General features: G+C 43.4%; 1 protein-coding gene across 2 annotated transcripts in view; it reads left to right on the top strand.

The window, feature by feature from the left end:
* Positions 1-8031: 8031 nt before the first annotated feature.
* LOC119652981 (solute carrier organic anion transporter family member 4A1) overlaps positions 8032-25081 on the top strand; it is a 114978-nt gene continuing 97928 nt past the window's right edge. The window contains exon 1 of one of the 2 annotated variants that reach the window (XM_038057391.1): positions 8032-8489. In XM_038057391.1, coding sequence (XP_037913319.1) covers positions 8288-8489 — 202 coding nt within the window. In that variant the 5' untranslated portion in view covers positions 8032-8287. Of the gene's footprint in view, positions 8490-20739; positions 20943-25081 lie in introns of those variants that run through there. The other variant, XM_038057393.1, reaches the window with a different exon arrangement.

The following is a 25081-nucleotide window of genomic DNA, read 5'->3' as shown; positions in this document are numbered from 1 at the left end:
TCATTAGTTGATGCTTCATCTCCAGGTCCTCTGTTGACTGCGGTTATTGCGGCATCCATTTCCCTCTTATAGGTGTCGCGGAGGGTTATGTTGTGGATGGCTTCAGTGTTCACTTTCACCTGATTGTCAGAGGGGATTCTAGGTGGTATTGTTATTCGAGCTCGGAGCACCATGCCAACGAGATAGTGATCCGAGTCTATATTGGCCCCCCTATATGTTCTGACATTCATCAAGGCTGAGAGGTGGCGGCGTTCGATCAACACATGGTCAATTTGGTTGAAAGTGGTCCCGTCTGGAGAGGCCCACGTATGTTTGTGGACCGCTTTCCGCGCAAACCAGGTACTTCCAACAACCATTTCGTGTGACCCTGCTAATTGAATAGTCCGCAGTCCGTTATCATTTGTTTTTTCGTGTAAGCTATGGGAGCCAACGTATGCCTGAATACGGGCTCCTTCCCTACTTGGCTGTTAAAATCCCCAAGTATGATTTTAATATCATATCTGGGACAGGCTTCGAGGGTTCTTTCTACTGCCTCGTAGAAGGTATCCTTCTCCGACTCTGCAGTCTCCTCTGTAGGGGCGTGAACGTTTATGAGGCTTATATTTCTAAACTTGCCTCGCAAGCGCAGAGTGCATAGCCGTTCGCTTATGCTTTCAAAGCCGATAACAGCAGGTTTCATTTTTTGGCTGGCTAAGAAACCTACTCCGAGCACATGGTTTACTGGATGACCGCTATAATATATGGTGTAGTGGCTCTTCTCCAGGAAACCGGTCCCTGTCCATCGCATCTCTTGCAACGCTGTTACATCAGCCCTATATTGGGACAGGGTATCGGCTAGCTGCTTATCAGCTTCATCTCTGTACAGGGAACGCACGTTCCATGAGAAAATGCGCAAATCGTTGTTCCTTTTTCGTTGCCGGGTCCGTCGTTTTAAAATCCGTCCTATCCGAGGCTCCTGTTGTGGCTTCGTAACAAGTTGTTTTCCGTGTAGGGTTGTCAGCCCTACCCAACCCCCAACCTGGAGGACCAGTTGGTACAATTTGTCCCGTTTTTAGGCGCGGGAGACTCGCCTTCATCCTTCTCCGTCTGCAGCTTTTCGTCAAGAAAGAGCTCCCAGCGGTCACCACGTGGAGGTGGAGATAGGGTTTGGTAGTAGAGCTGTTGGTGTTGGTTCAGCAGGCATTTCCCAGGTTTTATGCTCCATCGTGGGTACCAAACCACGTTTCGCCCCGGGACCTATACTACCCTTTGACCACCGTGTTAATTTAGTTGTCGTTTATGGTTTTTTTACTTCATCCGTGGGACAATTCTACAGAGTAAAGCGAAATCTCGGCTGGGTCCGGTCGAGAGCGGGTTCCCTACAACACCCTGCTGTGATGTTCGGTTGGTTTGACGACAGTCACAAGCACATTCTGGGCTGTTATGTTGCCAATGCAATGTAAAAAACTTTTGCAACTTAGCCTTTGCTCGGCTGCTCGGTGGACAGTCATTTCATGCGTGGAATCCGCCCCCAACCAATTATCAAACGCTTGAGCCATGCATGGGTCGACCTCCCGCCCCAGGAATGCAATTTAAATGTTCAGTTGCCTTCAAATCGTGGTTTAGTTTAAAATTAGCTCCATAAAAGGTGCACTGCATGAAGAATGCCCGAAATCGCTACCGGCTCAATTTTGTTTTTCATAAAAAGAAGCTGAAAGACTGCGGAATGGTTCCCCGAGAGTGTATGGGCCAGAGTTTTCCGATTAAATACCGCTTCCAACAGTTTTCAATAACTGCAGTAATTGCGATTAAGTTTAAAGAAAGCGAGTCTTCGACCAGGATAGCGACTTTGCTCCGTCCCAAGCATATTGATTCGATTTAATTTTCTTCTATCCATTTGCTTATGCTTTTCAATCTCCCAATTACAACTCTACAGCATTACTTGCAATGTCAAATATTGGAATGACTACTACTATCTAGTACCAAGAGATGAAATTACAAACTGTTATTTGATATTTTACTGTATGTTTTCACAGTACTTTTTTTTATATGTTTCTGGGGCACCTCACTTATCACGAACTCTGTCGAGTGGAGAAGCGACTTCACAGACGGAAAAAGGAAGCCTGGGAGAACCAACAAATCTGTGAACTAGAAAAGTACAGGGAGCAACCGCACCAGCCGCGGAAGTTTTACCAATAAGTCAGCAGGAAGAAGCCTTATACACCTCGATGCTCATCCTGCCGAGATAAAGAGGGAAATCTAATTTCAGACAGAATGGGCATATTGGAGCGATGGGTTGAGTACTTTGATGAGCTACTGAACAACCAGAACATTGGCGAGTTGGAGGTCCCACCAACTGAAGACGACGGACAAAGACTGCCACCACCTAGATTAGGAGAAACAGTCCGTGCAATTCATTAGCTAAAAAATCATAAGTCGCCAGGAGCCGATGGAATTACAGCCGAATTGGTTAAATATGGAGGCGACCAGTTACACCAAATGGTTCATCAACTTGTGCTCAGGATATGGGACAGCGAATCAATGCCTGACGATTGGCAATGAGGCATTATCTGTCTCATACATAAAAAGGGAGGCATCACACAGTGCAGCAATTATAGAGGTATCACGTTGCTGAATACCATCTATAAGATATTCTCCGCTATCTTGCTAGGCCGGATAGCCCCATATGCCCAGAACATCATTGGCCCATACCAAAGAGGCTTCATTCCAGGCAAATCAGCAACAGATCAGATTTTCTCTGTGTGGCAAGCGATGGAAAAACTGTTGGAATATGGACAACCGTTGCACTATCTATTCGACTTTAAAGCCGCCTATGATAGCATAGCCAGGGTAAAACTATACACGGCCATGAGAGAATTCGGTATCCCTACGAAATTAATAAGACTGATTAGGCTGACCATGACCAATGTGCGAGGCCAGATAAAAACAGCAGGATCACTTTCAGGACCATTCAACATCAACAACGGTCTACGACAAGGGGATGCCCTATCATGCGTCCTCCTTCATCTGGCCCAAGAGAAAGTGATCCGTGATGCTGATGTAAATGCAAGAGGTACGATCTTCTTTATGTCTATTCTATGCAGACGATATCGACATCATGGGAAGAATCACCTGAGACGTACAAACTGCCTTTATCCAGATCGAGCAGGCGCATTCGGCGCGAGATCTCAGAAAGAAGGCAAGATAAAATGGTGGCAACGTCAGCACCGGAAACCAACCAGCCAATAACATCAAACCGCACTGGTCAAACGGGAAGAATAAAGATAGGAGAATACAAGCTATGATGATGAAATCCGCGCACGGTTGTTGTCAGCTAACAGAGCCTATTTCAGCTTACAAAAACTGTTCCGCTCGAAACGTCTCACCATAGGGTCAAAGCTCTTACTGTACAAGACAATGATCCTGCCAGTCCTCATGTATTCCTCGGAGACTTGGGTTCTTAGCAAGAAGAATTGCGAACTCTTGGCCGCGTTCGAGAAAAGAATCCTCCGAAGAATTTTTGGCTCCCTACATGAGGATGGACAATTCCGTAGCCTACATAACGACGAAATCTATGAGCGATACCATGACCGTCCGGTTGTGGATAAAATCCGGCTCAATAGGTTACGGTGGGCGGGTCACTTAATCCGTATGGATGAGGATGATCCCACCCGGAAAGTCTATAAGGGCAATATCTATGGTAGAAAAAGAAGACGAGGCAGACCCTGCCTAAGATGGAGCGATGGCGTAGGCCAGGACGCCAGATAGCTTTTAGGGATATCGAATTGGTGGACCTCGGCGCAAAACCGGGATGTCTGGAGTTCCTTATTATGGCAGGCCTGGACCGGATACCGGTTGTTACGCCGTTGATCATGATGATGAGGCACCTCACACCTACAATTCTGATATCCGCACTTGGACGATATTTCACACTCCACCTCACCATAACTTCAACCACAAAATTCTCTCAGAAGGTTAAACAATTATCCATTTCACCGAGTTTTTTTTAGATCTTCTTGACCGTGTTGACCTCAAACGGGTTTCCACCCAGACATCGACTCAGCTAGGCCACAGTGTATGCATGCGCAATATTTCGTCTTAGCTAGAAACAAGCGTTAGGAATGCATTTCATAATATGCAAAATTATTTAAAGCTATGTGTAAACAATAACAATGTTTTCGAAATGTTAGAACATTTTTATATTAATCTTGAGGAGGAGTGTAATGGAGGTGTTGAAGGGAGTTAATTTGTTTATTTATTTAATTTATTTAATTAACGGATAACAAACAGAAAGAATTCCAATTAATTATTGTCCTCAGGAGGAGGAGAAAGCAAAAAACTTATCCTACGTTTAAAACTATTTAAAGTAGGGAAGTTAAAAGGACCAAGCTGTTTTGCATTATAATTTCGGCAAAGCCTGGGAATCGGAGAATGAAAATAGACTTCGAGCTCCGCGAAAGGCACGTTCAAAATATCTGCGTTACGTGTGTTATAAGACCCAGGACGGCAGGTGATCTCGTCAGCGGCGGAGCAGTCCATCAGGCCCGAGGAAAGTTTAAAGAATGTGCATAGATCCAGATAGGATCTACGCTGTTGTAGGAAGGGAAGGTTTAGAAAGCGGAGGCGGGAGGGGTAATCCACACGAGGGAAGCTTTTCTTAAAGAAGAGGAAGAAGAGGGAACGGGTGAATTTACGTTGTACATTTTCAAGGGCAAGACAATCACAGTTACGAGTGGGTGACCAGATCACGGAGCAATACTCGAGGGTATTCCTCACAAGGAAATTGAAGAGAGCTAAGGAGGGTTGGATGGAGTCAAAATCAGAGGAGGAACGAAGAATAAAGCCTGACAATTTTGCTTCTCGATTGATGACATCGAGGCAATGGGTGTCAAAGCGGAGCTTATTGTCGAAAGTGACTCCGAGGTCTTGAGTGGAATTTAAGCAGGATAAGGAATGTCCGTTAAGCGAGTAGGAGAAAGAAGTGGGTGAGGATTTTAGGGAGTAGCACATAGAGTGACACTTTCTGACGTTTAGCGCTAAACCATTAGTCGAGCACCAACGAACCAGAGTGTCCAGGTTATTCTGAAGGGAAACACAGTCCATAGGCGACGATATAGCGGAAAACAGCTTAAGGTCGTCTGCATAGAGCAAACAGGGACAAGTAAGGAGGGGAGGAAGGTCGTTAATAAAAAATAAAAATAGCAAAGGACCCAGAATAGACCCCTGTGGGACGCCAGAAGAGGGGGAGAAGGAGCGGGAAGTACAGCCGTCAAAAGAGACGCGGCAGGATCGGTTGGAAAGGTAAGAGGCAAGCCATAAAACAAGTGGTATGGGAACGTTTAGGGACGAGAGTTTGGATAGAAGTATCTTGTGATTTACAGTGTCGAAGGCTTTCGCGAAGTCAGTGTAAATGGTATGCACTTCTTGCCGTGAATTTAGACATTTGGCGACAAAGTTTGTAAAGTCAAGCAGGTTGGAGGCAGTGGACCTACGTTTAACGAAGCCGTGTTGTTCTTTCACTATGTGTTGCCCAAAGTGGGCGGACAACCAGTCGCTGACATATCTTTCCAGGATTTTGGAACAGGAGGAGAGGAGGGAAATGGGACGGTAATTCTCGGCAAGCGAACGATCGCCACTTTTGTGAATGGGGATAATGAGAGCCTCTTTCCACAAGCTGGGAAAATGATTCTCTTCAAGGCTTTTGTTGAAAATAAGAGATAGGGGAAGGGAGATGGACTTACCAGTTTTGATCAAAAAGAGGTTTGGAAGACTATCGTAGCCAGGTCCGACCTTGGCATCAAGTTCGCCAATGAGGTATTCGACAAGGATAGGAGTAAGAAGGGGAATGGTAGGCGATGCGGGGCAGGCTACATCTACTATCGGGAGGGATTCGGAGGAAGGAGGAGGAACATAGACTGACGAAAAGTAGCGGCAGAGTAAATCACAAGATCGTTGGCGGGAGTTAGCAGAGAAGCCAGAGAATTTAATGGACGGAGGGGATAACTGGGCGGGGCAGCGGGAGTTGCGAATGTGAGACCAGAAAGGTTTCAGATTTCCGCGCTTTAGTGAGTCTTCCACGCTGGACAAATATTCGTGTCTGGACTTACGTATTAAAGATTTGACCGAGGAACGAAGGGATTTGAAAAAAACTAAGTCAGCAACGTTTCTAGAAGACAGGAACTTCTTTCTCGCAGTCTTTTTTTGACGTAGTTTTTTGTGAATTTCAGTGGTGAACCAGACGGGGTAAGAGCGTAAGCACTTAGGAGAGGAGGGAACGTAACAAGGAAGAAGATCAGATAATATGGTATAGAAAGTGTTGAGTGCTTGATCACATGTAAATGGAGAGAGCATGGGGACCCAGTTGATTGACGCCAGGGCTGAGTTCAGACCTTCGAAGTTCGCCTTACGAAAGTTGAACTTGGTAGGCTTGCGAGCGACAGGAGAGTGGAGTCGGGATATCTGAACATCGAACTCGAGAGGAGGATGATGGGCGTCAGGGGCAACGTAAGACGGAGCATGAAGGGATTGGGAAAGATAACGTACAGGAAGGTTAGAGAGGACAAGGTCAAGAGTGCGATCTAATTGGTTTCTAGAAAGGTTAAATTGGAGGGCCCCACAGGTGTACATGAAAGTGGATAGAGGAAGGGAAGAGTGGGTCGAGTTATTAGGGAGGGAGGGAAGGCCAGGTGTAAAATTGGGTGAAATGGAAATATGCTGCATATAAGGAGATGAATCTCTAGTCCGCTCGTTATAAAACAAAGAGGACTAAATGATTCTAAGAAGTCATGGACACTGCAAGGTACATAACTGAGCCAAGAAGACAATAAAGTTTTAAAGGTCACCACAGTTGGGAACAAAGTGGAGAGGTTTAGTTTCATTTCTATTTCTCAATTAAAAAATGAATTTTGCAGCTGCAGATATTTTCTAGGACTTCATATTATAACGATTTAAAGCCTCATCTTGGTAGCCATTTATAATGAACATCCTAGTTAATTATTATCAACCAGGAGGACAGAACTTAGGGATCCAAAATCGCCAAATTTCTAAAGGAGAATTATATCTCTGTTCTGTTTGTTGACAATGCCGAACACAGGTTGATTATGTGATCACCCCCAAACCCTTACCTGGGTTCTGGGTTGCTTCTCATTAAACTGTCATAGTCCATATAATTTAAACCGTCTTCAGGTATAATAATTCGGACTTGTTCACTTGAAATCTAGTGCTAATTTACCAGTTAACAGTTATTGGAATGTATAATGAAACGAATCATATTTTTATATTTCTCGGTGGTATCTGTTGGATTCTTTTGTAACAAGAATGTACTATTTACTTGTATAGCAAATATGTATGCATTTCAGGCTCAGCATTCAATTAAGATCTCATAAGATTCCAAACAAAAGCATCTTTCGATTACGTCCCTTCACTTTTTTCCCATCACAAGACTGAGTCCACTATCCGAGTTGCCGAGGAGCCATCAGAAGGTATGCCAAACCATCAGTGATTAAGATTACGCGGGTATTCTCAAATCAACACAAATCGGCTTCTGAAGCATGTAGACATGGTAAAAGCAGTCCCAGCATCAGACATGAGATAATAAGTGCATTTGAGTCATCTATTCATTCATTTTTTCTCGAATAAATCCTCCTTTTAAGAAGAAATAAATAAAAGCGGAAGCCCATCTGCGACGCGTTCGACTCCCAGCACAAAGAAGGTTCCTCAAGAACTAGATGCGTCCGTAGGAGATAATCACGTGGTCTTCGATGTGGACCTTACAGGTCGGGGCATAATCATTTGGGGTATTTATTCAGTGCGATGCGAAGGCATGCGCCTGGAATTCGTGCCCACACGTATGGGGGTGGTTTCGAGATTTACATCGTTTTTATGAATGAAAATGGTCCACAAGCATTGCGGGTGAATTCTTGAAGATGGGGTCGCCGGTTCAGCCAATCTGTTCTGTCGTATGTAGTGTCGTAGATACATTTCTTATCAACTCTTGAATTTAGATATTGGATCGGTGAAATTTGTGGAAGTTTAGAGTCAGTTTCGGTCCAGACTGCACTGAACAAGGTCGCGTCGAGGATAAGCGCTAAGTGGCGATTTGTTTGTTTTTAGGCGCTCAGAGGTATTCCTTCAACATTTGAAAGTGATAGTTTGTTTTAACCTTCGAAAGATACATAGCATACGCAGTAATGTTTACACACTAGTCCGTCGTATGTTTACCTTTTTGAGATAACAAATTGTTTGTTTTGTAGTCTCGGGATTTCTTCCCGTCGTTTTTCGATAAAAAAGCGTAGGTGGACTTAACAAAATGGATAATGCAAACGATGAAGTGAATCAACAGGGCGACCCGAATAATAAATTCTTAAGTGTTCAAAATAATTTGAAAGTGAATAAAAGTAACATTGTCACGAAAACCTACGGATGGGGAAAGTTTCAACCGAAATTCTTACAAGGATTGCTGTCGGCAAAATGGGCCCTGTTTTGGCTATGTTGGGCAGGTGCAATGCAAGGTATGGAAATTATTTCACCTTTTACTTATGATTTTATCTGTGATTAATTCAAATAAATTCCTCCAGATTCATTGCTTATGTTTTTGAAAATTATCGCTGATGATGTTTCACGGTTTTGTCAATTTATAACGAGTTTACCAATGTCTTTAATTACAACTACGGATATGCCGAATGCGAATGTTACAACTTGATATTGTGTCAACAATTTCACGTATTTTTAAATGCATCTTTATATCTATTTGACATAGAAGGATACCAGTTATTTCCAATGAAAAACGATCATATAATTCTCTTGTCAAGTGAGGAGTAGCCAATTGCTAAAATTCCTCAGAAAATTAGTTTACGATATCTCCACCCAAATTTCACACATGTAACTTCAGAATTTCGTATTTAGTTTTGGTTCCTAATCATTTTTTAACCGCAACACTTATTTCCGGGTTGCAGACTAGTTAGACATGTTATCGTAAGTTTTGATTTTTGCGGAGATATAAATCTAGAGAGCCTATGGCCTTTATTTTGGCAAGGTCGGACGCTACTAAAGCTGATTTTAATTACATTTTGTGAAAAAATGCGAGGCGGAAAGGTTATTTAGTTGCATTTGGTTTATTGTTTTGAGCTTTAATTATTACTGGATCGATCAGTTGAAAGGTTTCTTTTGAGGGACCTAAGTTGTGCGTTTATATTTGCATCAACCAAACAAGCCAGATTATATTTTTAAATAAATTATTGGAGCGGTGACAATACATCGCAACTTTCCTTGCTAAGAACCCAAGTCCATGAGGACTGGCAAGATCATTGTCTTGTATAGTAAGAACTTGACCCTATGGTGAGACGTTTCGAGTGAAACAGTTTTTGTAAGCTGAAATAGGATCTGTTGGCAGCCAACAACCTTGCGCGAATTTCATCGTCGTAGCTGTTATCGATTGTGATTTTCGACCCGAGATAGGAGAAATTATCAACGGTCTCAAAGTTGTAGTCTCCTATGTTTATTCTACCCGTTTGACTAGTGCGGTTTGATGTTGTTGGTTGGTTGGTTTTTGGGTTCTGACGTTGCCACCATATACTCTGTCTTGCCTTCATTGATGTGCAACCCAAGATCTCGTGCCGCCTGCTCGATCTGGATGAAGGTAGTTTGTACAGTCTCGGGTCGTTCTTCCCATGATGTCGATATCGTCAGCATAGACCAGTAGTTGGGTGGACTTAAAGAGCATCGTACCTCTTGCATTTACCTGAGCATCACGGATCACTTTCTCTAGGGCCAGGTTAAAGAGGACGCATGGTAGGGCATCTCCTTGTCGTAGACCGTTGTTGATGTCGAATGGTCTTGAGAATGATCCTGCTGCCTATATCTGACTTCGAACATTGGTCAGTCTTATCAATTTCGTCGGGATACCGAATTCCCTCATGGCCGTGTACAGTTTTACCCTGGCTATCATAGGCGGCTTTAAAGTCGATAAAAAGATGATCCAACTTGCGGCCATATTCTAGCAGTTTTTGCATCGCTTGCCACAGAGAGAAAATCTGATCTGTTGCTGATTTGTATGGGCCAAAGATGTTCTGGGCATATGGGGCTATCCGGCCTAGCAAGATAGCGGATAATATCTTATAGATGGTATTCAGCAACGTGATACCTCTATAATTGCTGCACTGTGTGACATCTCCCTTTTTATATATGAGATAGATAACGCCTCTTTGCCAGTCGTTAGGCATTGATTCGCTGCCCCACACCTTGAGCACAAGTTGATGAACCACTTGGTGTAATTGGTCGCTTCCATATTTAACCAATTCGGCTGTAATTCCATCGGCTCCTGGCGACTTATGATTTTTAAGCCGATGAATTGCACGAACTGTTTCTTCTATACTTGGTGGTGGCAATATTTGTCCATCGTCTTTAGTTGACGGGACCTCCAACTCGCCGATGTACTGGTTGTTCAGTAGTTCATCAAAGTACTTAACTCATCGTTGGAATATTCCCATTTTGTCGGAAATCAGATTTCCCTTGTCGTCTCTGCAGGATAAGCATCCAGGTGTATATGGCTTCATTCTGCTGACTTGCTGGTAAAACTTGCCCGCCTTGTCCGGTTGCTCCCTGAACTTTTCTAGTTCACAGACTTGTTGGTTCTTCCAAACTTCCTTTTCCGGCTGTGAAGTCGCTTCTCCGCTCGCTGGAGTTCGTGTCCTTTGAGAATGCAAGATTACTCGGTATGCAGCATTCGTCCGTTCCGTTGCTAGTTTACATTCATTGTCAAACCAGCCGTTCCGACTCTTTTTGCGGCTGGGGCCAAGTATCTTCGTGGCCATATTTATGATAACGTTCTTCAGGTGATTGTGAAGATCATTTGTTGATGCTTCATCTCCAGGATCTTTTTTGCCTACGGTTATAGCGGCATCCATTTCCCTCTTATAGGGGTTGCGGAGGGCTGTGTTGTGGATGGCTTCAGTGTTAACTCTCACCTGATTGTCAGAGGGGGTGGTTCTGGGTGGTGTTGTTATTCGAGCTCGGAGCACCATGCTAACGAGATAGTGATCCGAGTCTATATTGGCCCCCCTATATGTTCTGACATTCATTAAGGCTGAGAGTTGGCGGCGTTCGATCAACACATGGTCAATTTAATTCAAAGTGTCCCGTCTGGAGAGGCCCACGTATATTTATGGACCGCTTTCCGCGCAAACCAGGTACTTCCAACAACCATTTCGTGTGACTCTGCTAATTAAATAATCCGCAGTCCGTTATCATTTGTATTTTGATGTAAGCTATGGGAGCCAACGTATCGCCTGAATACGGACTCCTTCCCTACTTGGCTGTTAAAATCCCCAAGTATGACTTTGATATCATACTTGGGACAGGCTTCGAGGGTTCGTTCTACTGCCTCGTAGAAGGTATCCTTCTCCGACTCTTCAATTTCCTCTGTAGGGGCGTAAACGTTAATGAGGCTTACATTTCTAAATTTGCCTCGCAAGCGCAGAGTGCATAGCCGTTCGCTTATGTTTTCAAAGCCGATAACAGCAGGTTTCATTTTTTTGGCTGACTAAGAAACCTACTCCGAACACATGAATTACTGGATGGTCACTATAATATATGTTGTAGTGACTCTTCTCCAGGAAACCGGTCCCTGTCCAACGCATTTCCTGTAACGCTGTTACATTAGCCCTATATTGGGAGAAGGTATCGGTTAGCTGCTGAGCAGCTTCATCTCTGTACAGGGAGCGCACGTTCCATGAAAAAATACGCAAATCGTTATTCCTTTGTCGTTGCCGGGTTCGTCGTTGTATTATCCGTCCTGTCCGAGGCTCCTGTTGTGGCTTCGTAACAAGTTGTTTTCCGTGCAGGGGAACAGCACTACTCAACCCCCAATCTGGAGGACCACTTGTTACAATTTTTCCCGTTTTTAGGCGCGGGAGATTCCCCTTCATCCAATACATGTGCTTTTAAAATTGCGACATTGGCCCTACAAGTTTTTCGGTAACTTCTGTAGGAATAGACCTCCAGATATCCTTTATGTGATTGTTCAAGTCCTTTTTGCTCCTTATCTTCCTTGGGTGTAGCTACTTTTTCACATGTACCAAGTGTTTTATCGGATTTGAATTCAGGCTTCGAGGTGGATGAGGAGAAGCCTGACTCGATTTGTCATTGCCATTGTTGTAAACTAACATTATAGCAGATGACAAGGTTATATAGCAACTGCTGCTGGTATGTCAAGGTTACCTATTTTAGTGAAGTATTCTTGGATTACCTAGAGTGACCCTGGTTTTTTAGACTCCATTGCACTCCACAATATGAGAGAGGTTGAGGAAGCAGTTCTCACCATGGAATACAAGAAGGCGTTAGGTCCTTTTTAAGGTTTTGTGTAAACACAAAACCTTATTAAAATCGGTTTACCGTCTGTCTGTCTGTCTGTCTGTCTGTCTGTCTGTCCGTCTGTCTGTCTGTCTGTCTGTCTGTCCGTCACACGCATTTTTCTCGGAAACGGTTATAGCGATTGACACCAAATTTGGTAGAAAGATGGGAACTGTGAACGCTCACGCATACAGTGAGTTACATCCTTTTACGTTGAATTTAAGGGGGGGTCCCCATACATGCAAAAGGGGGGTGTACATTTTTTTTGCATCAAATATACTCATGTGGGGTATCAAATTAAAGGTCTCGGTTAGTACTTTTCGAAGCCGGTCTTAGTTTTGACATTTGTTGGAAAGGTGGGGAGTGCGGCGGGTTGAAAGTGACCATTCCTTTAAGGGGGCCATTCTCAGAAACTACCTAACCGAAAAATCTGAAAAAAATCAGGAGGCTGCCACTATATGGTGCCTGGGCTCCGAAATACCTTCCATACTGATGTCTGTACAAATAAAGTTAATAATAGTATCTTACCATAATTTTTAGCAATTGGCTGCAAAACCCCCCTTAAGTTCATGTTAGCACCATGAAATTTCGCAGTAATATAGAGAATAACATAGAGCATGATCTCACCAAGTTTGGTCGAAATTGCGCTATTACTAACAAAGTTATAATACGTCAAAGTTGTCGCTTCCTTGCAAATTAAAGACTATGAATGTCAATATCATCCGAAAGTGAATATTCTCACATAATACATGTATACATGTATACGCATTTATTACGTGCTACGTACTAAGAAATACACAAAACCTTTCGTACCTGAAGCGTCCAGCTTCCGGTTTCCCGACTTGTTTGTAAACTGGTATTACGCCAATGGCCAGATTGTTGCTCGGCGTGCTCAACGCTTGCCTGAAGGAGGACACTTTTCCTTGTCACTAGAAGATTGCGAAACTCGCGCTAATCGGTAAAGGAAAGAGGGTCTGCATACCGACCACTGTGTATGCTTGACGCGGCCGGGAAAGTGGGGGGAGAGGGTACAGAGCAGGGAGATCCACCGTGGATGCTGTTATAGAGGTCGTGGATGCGGTTCATCGAGCCGAGGCAGACAGCCGCCGATCTCGACGGATAGTGCTCCTCTGACGCTTGATGTTAGAAATGCCTTTTATTCCGTAATATGGACTGATATGCTAGGTACATCAGAAAACTTATTTCACGTGCCGAGCTATCTCTTGCCGATATTGGGGAATTGGGAGATGCCAAAGCGTTAGAATTCATGTCGGGAGTAGCGCAGGGTTCCACCCTACGGCCGATTGGCGAGTTGACTATAATATCACAACGAGCGACTCAAAGATGAAATTGCTCGAACAAATCAAAGCAGCAGCGGACAGGGCTGCAGCTGGAGTCTCGGCCTTTAGTCGGTTAATGGCGAATGTTGGGGGCCCTATATCTACCAGAAGACGTCTTCTTTTGGGAAAAACGCAGTTAATTCTGCCCTACGTCGCGGAGGTATGGACTGATGCTTTTGAGAAGGAGATGCATCGTAAGCGCTTTGTCCAAGTGCATAGACGGATAGTTTTACGAGTATTTTTATTGCCTGCCTGCCTCAGAATTGGCCATGATGGTGATCACGGGAGTGATCCTCGTTGCCCTCCTTGTCAAGAAGTGTAAAACTATCTATAGCCGCAAGGGCGAAAACTTAAGAGAGGTAGGTCCGTGGAGAACGTCAACGCGTCCTTATCCGGTGGCAACTCTCTTGGCAAAATGGGGCAGATGGACTGCGCGGCTCATGGCGAATTTAGATACGTGGCTGAACGTAGTGAGATTGATTACTTCCTTACACAACTTTTAATTGGGCATAGAGGTTATCAGTCTTACTTGCTCAAGATTGGGAAGGCACGATCTTTTGATTGTGTGTTCTGCAATGGAGTGGTAGACGACCACACTTTTTTCCCTTGTGAGTGGTGGGATGGCGTTTTTGTGAAGCTTTGTGCAGATGCAGGGTAATTCTCTCCAGACAACATTGTCAGAGAGATGCTGAGGAGCGCTGGCAGGTGAAATTGTGTTGCGCATCATATTCGGGCTCTTCTTGTTACGACGAAAATTGATTTTGACCGGTGGATGGACCTGATGGCAAGGGGTTCCCTGAACTAACAACTCCCTTCCTCCTCCCCCTTCCCGTTGGTGAAAGAAATTCGCTGACAAGAGAGCGGGAGGGCTAGCCCGAAGTAATATGTCAAACGGTTCTAGGCTAGTTCTTTGATGACAGGGAAGTGTTGAGTTGGTAGGCTGATGGCGTATTGTTGCGGGAGTCTAACACTCTCTGCGTAAACGTAAAAAACCCTAAATGATGATGATAGTGCTACCGCCCTGTTTAATTGACTCAACATTATGATCGTGAGCTATCGGAGCCAAACATGTCGAATTAAGACTCATCGCAAAAATTATCATCAGCATCATCGCGGTTTTCCAGCGCTTTTCTATCTTCTTAACAAACTTTTGAGTATTTTTCTCTATCTTTTCAATATTTCTTTGGGAAAGAATTACTTTCTCTCGAAGTATAGGCCCTATATCTCCCTCTGTGAAGAAAATATCTAACGGTTTAAGGATGAACTGTTACTATACATTTGTTCCTAAATTTTGCAAAGAATACTGCAGTTGTCTTGGAATTGTTCCGTATGTCTCGCAAAATGTGACGTTTTGATTGCTCGCACTAGATTCGCGTAGGTTCATCACTGTTTTGCGTAATGAACAGTGGAGTTTGTTTTTTTTTGTTTTGTTGGGTTACTTCCTAAATGCTTTCATTATTATTGTAATATTTAATGATCACCTCTTATGAGTGGCAGGACAACGACTTATGTCCATTTTCAGGCCCTCAATGCGCAATACTTGCAAATACAATACGAAACATAACGGTCCTTTTGAGCAACAACGATGTTACTTGTTGCCGATATGAGATGATAACTTTCAGTGTCCCAAGTTTTTTTTTTGCTGGGATAAGCGCCCACTTTTCGAAATAATAAAAAACTTGTTCTTTTTCGTTGGTGTGGATATTTATTCTTGCAAATACCGATATTTCGGGAACCACTTGTTCCCTTCATCAGTGCTAACAAGATTCGCAGCATATCACGTACTCCATGGAGGTAAAATCTCTAAGAAATTTTAATTCCAAAGCGCATTCCGACAAGATTACATTCTGTCACCGATATTATTCCTTCTCGCTATTAGTAATACCCTTCACGTTGCCTTGTCCGGAGGTCGTGGAAGACTTCAATGGACCATTACATCCTACCTTAAACACATTGACTAGGGCGATGACATCTTGCTTGCTTTCTCATTCAGTTATGACCTTGGCAAATAGGTCTGGATTTGGAAAACGAGGCCGACAGACTCGGATTGCAGGTAAAAACCAACAAAACCAAGGTTCTCAGTCTGACAGATCTTCGCACTGTCCCCCAACTGAATTAATGGGCGAATCATCGAAGGCTTTGATTGATTTGTATATCTAGGAAGGGTGGTTTGCGCCGACAGCGTTAACAAATTTAATGTCATTCGAAGGAGTAACAGCGGTAAATCCACCTTCGTTGCTTTGTTCAAAATCTGGAAATGCGATTAACTCAATTCCAACATCAAGTTAAGGCTTATATGATTATGCTCATAGCAAGCCCTCTTCATTGTTACTCGGAAATTCCATCCCTCTAACTCTGGCTTAATACAATTTCAAACGAAGTACTTGGCCGGTCTACGGGGCAGAGACGGAATTGGCAGCCGATAAATTATACTTCAAAGAAAGGCAAAAACCCCATTTCTGGCTATTCAATGAAATTTATTAGCCTAGAAAGTGACTGGTCTTAAAAATACATAGTGCAGAACAGTAGAAGAGAATTAGGCTTCTCAACAGGATCTGGAAGGAGCTGGAACTGATTTCGGCGAAGTAGCATCGATGACGCATGCGTGTGGTAGGCGCGTGTGTGATTAAACCTTTCGATATTTAACTATGAATCTAGTATGCGGTGCAAAATGAAAATGTTTTTCATGATAACAGATAGATATTGCCATTTTACAACTGCTTATAATTCTCTTATCGTTCACTGTTTACTTTTTTTTATGTACTTGCGTATGATATGTAAGTCAAGATAAAAGATTAATGTAATTTATTGGATCGAAACAATTTTAATATTTATGGAGTTATTATATTTTTAGACAATTAAATGAACAAGTTGAGAAGCGGGACTGCTTTATTTCTTATGTGAGGAACTTTGTTTACGATTGTCTATAACTTCGTCAATAATAGTACTACACTAAGGGTGTCCAAAAACATGTGAAAATGGAAGCAACAGATTGCAACTCTCCAAGTGGTACGAAGTCACAATCCACCCGCGTTTTTAAGAAACCAGGTCGCGGCCGAGGCACAGATTTTGGAAGATTTCCATGAAACGCTGTTCATCTTTTCCTTCAGTTTTTTTCGCATCTGGAGGGGAGCTCGGCTCGTCATGATCGCCACTTTGCTCGGTCGCAGGCCTGATCTGGAAGAAGTCGGGCTATATCATCGAAGATGCCTCCCTGCCAATTTTTCCTCGATAGGTGCAATCCTAGTGTGGATCTCCTTGTCCCAAATTGAGGATGCCCGGATGTGATAATGGCGTGTTGCCCCACTAGTCCAATGTAACATCTTCATCTCCATTACCGTGAGACGTCGATCATTGTCTTTCATAGCCCAGCCCAGCACTACTTTCAGGTTGACCTCCCCGTAAATTAGTCAATTGGCGTTTTAGAGGCGTTCATCTCACGGATGTTCATTTGGACATCGTCATTTCAAATAATTCAAATATCTCGGTTGATGAACCACTTACCAAGCTTGCTGACTCCGAGGGTTGCATAGGCCGCTTTGCAGATTGAGGTTGGATTTCCACAAAACGGTGCAGTCTCTATTTTATCCAAGTATTTCATCTACATATTAGTGAATATCTGAAGGCTTTTGTAGTTAATTTTGACCATATGGGTGCAGGATCGTGGAAGGAAAATCCGGGCGCGGGGTTAAAAAATATGCAAAAAATCGTGGCGGGGTGAAAATTATACCGGACTTTATATAATCGCTTTTTTTGAAATTTAGGGCAAATTCCGGGCCCGGGGGAATCCCCTCTTTTACACTTCCTTCTCGTCATCATCATCATCAACGGCGCAACAACCGATATCCGGTCTAGGCCTGCCTTAATAAGAAACTCCAGACATCCCGCTTTTGTGCCGAGGTCCACCAATTCGATATCCCTAAAAGCTGTCTGGCGTCCTGACCTACGCCATCGTTCCATCTCAGGCAGGATCTGCCTCGTCTTCTTTTTCTACTATAAATATTGGCCTTATAGACTTTTTGGGTGGGATCCTAATTTGAGCTGGATTTTATCCACAATCTGACGGTCGTGGTATCGCTCATAAATTTCGTCGTTATGTAGGCTACGGAATCGTCCATCCTCATGTAGGGGACCAAAAATTATTCAGAGGATTCTTCTCTCGAACGCGGCCAAGAATTCGCAATTTTTCTTGCTAAGAACCCAAGTCTCCGAGGAATACATGACTGGCAAGATCATAGTCTTGTACAGTAAGAGCTTTGACCCTATGGTGAGACGTTTCGAGCGGAACAGTTTTTGTAAGCTGAAATAGGTTCTCTCATCAGGCCTGTTTAAAATACAAAATTATATACATACATCTGGCGGAAGCAGTGGCCCATAGTTTTTCATCCATGACTGACATTGGTTTTCATGTTTGTCTTATCAATAGGATTTGGCGAACATTATGCGTTTAGTGTGGTATAAAGTTGTATCATGTATCATGGCCAATTATGGCATGAATTTCCTCTAAGCGGAGCTAGTAAGAACTTTCTCTGGAAAAAAAACGTGCACGACTGTGTTAAAGAATGGACCAACAGACTAGAAAATCATGTCCATTGGAATTCTCTTCTGATGCTTCATCTCCAGGACATTTGTAAGGTGCGGTTATTGCGGCATCAATTTCCCCGTCATAGGTGTTACGGAGGGTTGTATTGTGAATGGCTTCAGTGTTCATTGTCACCTGATTGTCAGAGCGGATTGTAGGTGGTGTTGCAACTCGAGCCCGGAAGACTATGCCAATGAGGTAGTGATCCGAGTTTATATATATAACATATATATGTTCTGACATTCATTAAGAGGTGGCGGCGTTCAATTAACACATGGTCAATTTGGTTGAAGGTGGTCCTGTCTGAACAGCAACCATTTCGTGTGATCCTGCTAATTGAATAATCCACAGTCCGGTATCATTAGTATTCTTATGCAAGCTATGGGAGCCCACGTATCGGTTGAATACGGGCTCCGTCCCTATTTGACTGTTAAAATGTTCATGTATGATTTTGATATCATACTTGGGACAGGCTTCGAGGGTCCGCTCAACTGTCTCGTAGAAGGTATCCTTCTCCGAGTCTGCAGTTTCCTTAGTAGGGGCGTGAACATTAATGAGGTTTACATTTCTAAATTTGCCTCGCAAACGTAGAGAGCATTTTTTGGGTGACTAAGAAACCTACTCCGAACACATGGTTTACTGGATATATGGTCTAGTGGTTCTTCTCTAGGAAACCGGTCCCTGTCCAACGCATTTCTTGCAATGTTGTTACATTAACTTTATACTGGGATAGGGTATCGGCTAGCCGCTGAACAGCATTCGGTCTGTACACGGAGCGCGCGTTCCACGAGAAAATGCGCAAATCGTGCCATTTTCGTTGCCGGGTTCGCCGTTGTAAACTCCATCCTTTCCGAGGCTCTTTTCGTGGTTTGGTAATGTAGCAATTTGTAGTAAGCCGCTCCGAGGAGCCCAATTAGCGCTTTTGTGCGCCGTTTTGATACCGCAAACTCCTAAGATCCCGACTGTTGTTATGAGAACAGGGAGGCAGAGTCCAGCCGATACGGATCTTCAGAGCCAGCCCGTAGCATTCACGAAAGAAATCAGCTCTCCTACCCTGCAGCTAGAAATTTCTTTGAGGTCCCCAAAGAATGGTTTACCCAGTGTTCGCAGCCTGACTCTAATCGGGCTATGTTATAAGGGTTCCAAATGTTTCTTGACTTGGCACAGCTTGTAAGCCTTCGCCATCTTAGGTCCGCGGGTGCTAGGTAGTGCGAGTAGACTCCGCCCACGACAACCGCTAGCGGAACACCGACTATATTCGCCGAAGGACTGCCAAGAGCAGAGCCTTGCCTGGCCAATCAGTCAGCCCACATAGAGGGGAATGTTCCTTTGCCCGAGGACCCAGAGGATAGTGACCTTGACCATGCCAGCCAGACGGTTCAGCGCGTCTTTGCATTGCCCCACCAGCCTGGAATATGTCCTCGCTGAGTACTTGGCTGTCGGCTCGAATCTCGCTCCAGCCATCGACAAACTTTCAATATCGCCAGTACTTCCGCCTGGAATACACTGGCGAAACCTGAGAGACCATACACCATGTGTATTCGAGAAAACCTCCGCGCTGACTCCACAGGCCATCTTTGATCCGTCCGTAAAGCATACTGTATCATAGTCTTGCAACACGCCGCCGGTCTTCCACTTTGCCCTGGTTGGAAGTTCCACAGCAAAGTTTCTCGCGCAGTTCAGCTTGCGTGTGGCATAATCCGTGGGGGATTCCCAGATTTCCCGAGGTATTTCATCTAGAATGTTGCTGTGGCCGTAGGACTTTGCTGCCCAGCATCCGGACTCACGTAGTCTTACGGCACTGCACGCTGCAACATATTTAATGTGGAGGTGTAGGGGAAGGAGACGCAGGAGTACATTGAGAGCATCTGCGGGCAGGACTGCAGAGCCCCAGTAGCACCTGCACACGCGGTTCTTTGAATTCTATTAAGCATCGTTCTATTGTATTTTTTCTTCAAAGCCTGCCACCATACACCTGCCCCAGAGTTGCTATTTTTTTAATTTAACAATGAGGTTGTATTGTTTCAATTGACACTGTTTAAATATTAACTTTTCAAAAAGTTGAATATAACATGTTATTATCTTATCATCTAAGATACTATTAGGAATCGTAACAAATAGAATTTATTTATGAATGCAGTGTACATTGTAAAACTTCATGATAAGAGATAAGTATCGGAAGGTGCCACTTTTCAGCTGCTTATAATTCCCTTATGGCTCACTGAGTACTTCAATATTTTGCATACTTGCATATGAAATGCAAGTTAACAAAAGATAAAAGAGAATTATAATTTATTAGTTCGAAGTAATTTTATTATTTACAATCTTATTGTATTTTTAGACAATTAAATTAAATTTGTTTGATTTTGATAATCTGAGTCTTATGAGTTCTCTTTCTATTTTCTTTCGTCTTATACCCGTTCCGTGGCGGGACCGGTTCATTTAGATCGGATTCTCTACTTCTGTCGGTCTGGTGTATCAAGTCATTGCCGTTTGGTCGACCTTTGGCTCCTTTCCTATCAACTGGGCAGTTTTAACTAGTGCAACTCATTAGTGCAGATTACAGGACCATATCATCGAAAATCCAGCTTGCACTGATTCATGGATTAATTACATAGTGCAATTCACCCTTGGCTGAGAACAGTTCACCATTCTCGATCATTTCTGGTCGTGATCCTGACAGTTTCATCAGGGTCGGTTGTAAAAAGCTTTGTGTTAATCAGATTTAGTCACACATCGTGGACCACGAGGCGCTTTTGGATGAGTTGCGCGAGCTTCGCTTTATTATGAGAAGCTAGAAAGGATTGTTTGCATACAGAAGTGTGTAGGCTTCTAAGCGTTGAATGTTCCAAATAACAACGTCCATGACAAGAACAAAGAGGAGTGGCCGAAAAGCGCTTCCTTAACAAACACTAAGAGAAGTGCGAGAAGACAATGAGGTAGGTCTTCTAAACCAAAATGGTTAGGAACTCGGAGTACCCAAACCTTATTATAGTAAACGAATGCTTTGAGCCTATTGAGGGACTTTCATAGCAGTTTAGAGATTACCTGGTTGAACCTAAGTGCATTAGTTGTTGTCTGACTATTAGTCAGAACGGCAATGTTCACCCCCCTATAAGGAAGTTGAAGGAACTTCATTGGCATGAATAATACGGGACACCGCATGAAACGAATATCGTCAATCTTTTTCGAATATCTAAACATTCTGATGATTACCATTCTTGTTTGCATCTGTATGTTAGATGAAAAAGTCAATTCCGGAAAGACCTCCACTGATGCCGTTGGGCACGTCCTCTTGTCCCAGTGATATACACACAAGCCAGCGATTGAAGTTTTTGTAACTTTTATGCTCCGTAGGTAATAATTGGTTCTACTATTGAGATTTATATCCAACGAAGTATTTTCAGGGAGCATTCTTATTAAGGTTTTGTGTAAACACAAAACCTTATTAAAATCGGTTTACTGTCTGTCTGTCTGTCCGTCTGCCTGTCTGTCTGTCTGTCCGTCACATGCATTTTTCTCGGAGACGGTTGTAGCGATTGACACAAAATTTGGTAGAAAGATGGGAACTGTGAACGCTTACGCATATAGTGAGTTACATTTTTTTACGTCGAATTTAAGGGGGGTTTAAATTTTTTTTTCATCAAATATAGTCATGTGGGGTATCAAATGAAAGGTCTCACTATGTACTTTTCGAAGCCAGTTAGTTTTGACATTTGTTAGAAAGGTGGGGAGTGCGGGGGGTTCAAAGTGATCATTTTTTTAACGAACCCATTCTCAGAAACTACCAAACTGAAAAATCTGAAAAAAATCAGGGAGCTGCCACTAAATGGTGGCTAGGCTCCGAAATACCCTCCATACCGATACCTGTTCAAATTAAGTTAATAATAGTACATTATTATAATTTTTAGTAATTGGCAGGAAAGCCCCCCTTAAGTTCACCCTAGAATCACAAAATTTTGCAATAATGTGGGCTACATCATAGTTCGATTTAACAAAATTTGATAGGATCATGCTCTGTTACTTACAAAGTTATAATAGGTCAAAGCTGTCGCTTCAGTGCAAATTCAAGACTGTGAATGTCAATATCACTTGAAAGTGGGTATATGCATATATTAGTGCTACATACTAATGGAACAAAACACTCAAATCTCTATATAAAAGAAATACACAAAACCTTTCATATCTGAAGCGTCTAGCTTCCGGTATCCCGACTTCTTTCTTTTCTGTTATGGACATGGAAATCATCAATGCGCTTGTAGCTTCCCGATATATGTTCCCAACATGCGTCTTCCAGAGTAGTTTTTGGTCTAGTGTGATTCCAAAATAGTTGCCCGCTGTTTCCCGGTTAACCTCCACACTATGGAGTCTGCCGTTCTTAGATAATCAAGCTTGCGCTTTTTTGTGAATGGGCCTACAGTGGCCTTGATGCTCGGGCACTAACAATTCTGAATCCATTTTTCATCTTCTATCACATAGTGTGCCCTTACAAGTTAATTCAATATCATCAGGGTAACCAAATCATCAAATACTATACTCCCCATTAACGGTGATAGTACTTCACCCCGCCAATCTTGAGTAGTCCTCATAATAATAGAATTCGTAGCTGGTCGGCACCGCTAGTTGCCTACGTCTTAACGTTCTCATCTAAAAGGCCAAGGTGTCCCCGACACTCTTGCGGACTAGGGAATTTCGTATTTCTGCGTGCTAGGTGTTTCGATGTCCGCACATCCAGTGCTACTTCTCCAGTTTCTGTATCATCGCGTAAGACATTCATCAGCTGATACAGGGCAGTTTCGGCTGACCGTCCTGCCTGTTGACACTAATGTTTAGATTATGCATTAGAACGTTAGTTCTAATATAGTTGTCGATGACCTTCTCCACCGTTTTGAGTACGAACGATGTTAGGCAAATTGGTCTGAAGGATTTGGAGTGAAAAGGGCCGTTGTTAACTGCTTTCGGAGTTATGATCACTATGCTGCTTTTTACCACCCTTAGGAGATTTTTAAGCGCCTCTGAAGTAGTGCTGGGAAAATTCAATCCACTCCGGATGACTTTAGTGGTTTCCTAGCATACTTCTTTTGCTAGTTTTGAATTTTACTGTTTTCTCCTTCTATCTGTTATTTATCAGAGTAAATGTTGCTGGTTTCCAGCAGGGGCGAAAATGAGGAGGACCCTTCCCCTTTCAGACAGAGAGAGGGTATTCCCCTATCCTTGGCTACAGCTTTGTATAGTCTGAATGCTTCTATGGTTTGTTCTATCCCTTTACGGAATTTCCTGAAGCTGTTTCGCTTTGCTTTCCTGATCTCGTTATTATAGGTTGTCAGGGTTAGCCTCCTGTTTGTTTCGCTCAATTGAAGAGTTTCCGGACCTCAGTTCTCATTCTGGCTAGGTTCCACCTCTAACGCAAGTATTGCGTATTGGACATGCTATGTATTAGCGCGGGCGGTGACCACGCCGTTCTGAATGGCGTACATAAACCCCCCGTCTTTGCAAAGAGCATATAGCCATCTGTACGACAAATGGAGATTGACAAAGGGCTACCGCGGACAATGGATCTGCTCTTGCTATGACTTAACCCCACTCAGACGATCCTTTAACTTGAATGGGGTTAGCTATCAATCTGCCTTTTCCTTGTTGTAAAAATAAGCGCTTAGTGAGTCGACGTGACGGTGATGCTGTTTGGCAAAGTCAAGTACGCCCTCCAAACCCCCCCCCCCCCCCCTGCTTCCTCGAGACAGGTTCATCAGCTCCATGGTAAAGTTTGGGGAATGCAATCGGAGTTTAGACATACAGAGCAGTCCATATCCGCTGCTAGACGTTTTCCAAATTGATCTTCATCTACGGTAGTGCATATACCAGTTAAGGAATAGCAAACACATTCGCTGCGCTTACTGCTGGTGGTATGCTATCCTTCCATGATTATCGCCAAGAACTTTATCAATGGAATCAATGCGATATTGAAGTAGGATATCGATTAGCCAGGTATATGGGACGCTGTTCAAAGCCTTGATCCAGCTGGGTATTCCGTCTGTTCTTTGCACAGAATATCTCGAGGTTTGCATTGACTTTTCCGCTAATAATGGATATTATGAATTTGTGAAGGTTTAGTAAGCAAGCAGTCGGTTTTGTGTTAGCAAGGTCCAAAATCGTATCTTTTTAGGGACCAGATTGTTGACGCAGTGACAAAGGATGTAAATTCCTCCGGCCGACTAATGACTTGGTTTATGATAAGTGCCAACCGACCGTGCACACTAGTGTACCAGAAATTCTTCAGATCCAGACCAGGGCCTCTCCAGGTCTCCGAGCTGTTTTTTTGGCTCAACAAACCTCCTCTTTGATGACATCCGCAAAATTCATGCCTGGAATAGTGGCATGGTGGGTGGTTTCGTCGGTAATCCCTTTACCATGCTGGGTAGGTAATCCCAAAAGTCCACCCGAATATTTTGGTGCTTGCTTCACTGAAAACTGTACTATCTGGAGGCTCTGTTAGCATTCGCTGAGTGATATGAAGAAGTTCCTCCGGCATATGTTCTATTAGTGTGTCTAGAATTTCAATTACAGGTGTATCACTGGGGATGGCATAGTTCGGGTAAATCCTATGTACTTTATCCGTCACCTATCTGTTGGCAGGCCAGTGCCAGTCCTGATTAGAGTCTGCTTGGCAATGTTTTGCTTTAATGAGCCACCATAGTGGACCTCTTCAGCCACTCAAATCAATAACATTAAAGCGAATTTCCTGGAGTTGCTGGAGATGTATAGACCCTGGAAATAACTGGTCTATGGAAAGGATCCATTCCCAAGAATTCTATACACGCTCTTCGAAATTCGT

The sequence above is a fragment of the Hermetia illucens genome, chromosome 3, assembly GCF_905115235.1.
Source record: "Hermetia illucens chromosome 3, iHerIll2.2.curated.20191125, whole genome shotgun sequence".
NCBI classification, from domain to species: Eukaryota; Metazoa; Arthropoda; class Insecta; order Diptera; family Stratiomyidae; genus Hermetia; species Hermetia illucens.
The sequence above is the reverse complement of the archived record's forward strand: the minus strand, read 5'-3'. Positions and strand labels throughout refer to the sequence as shown.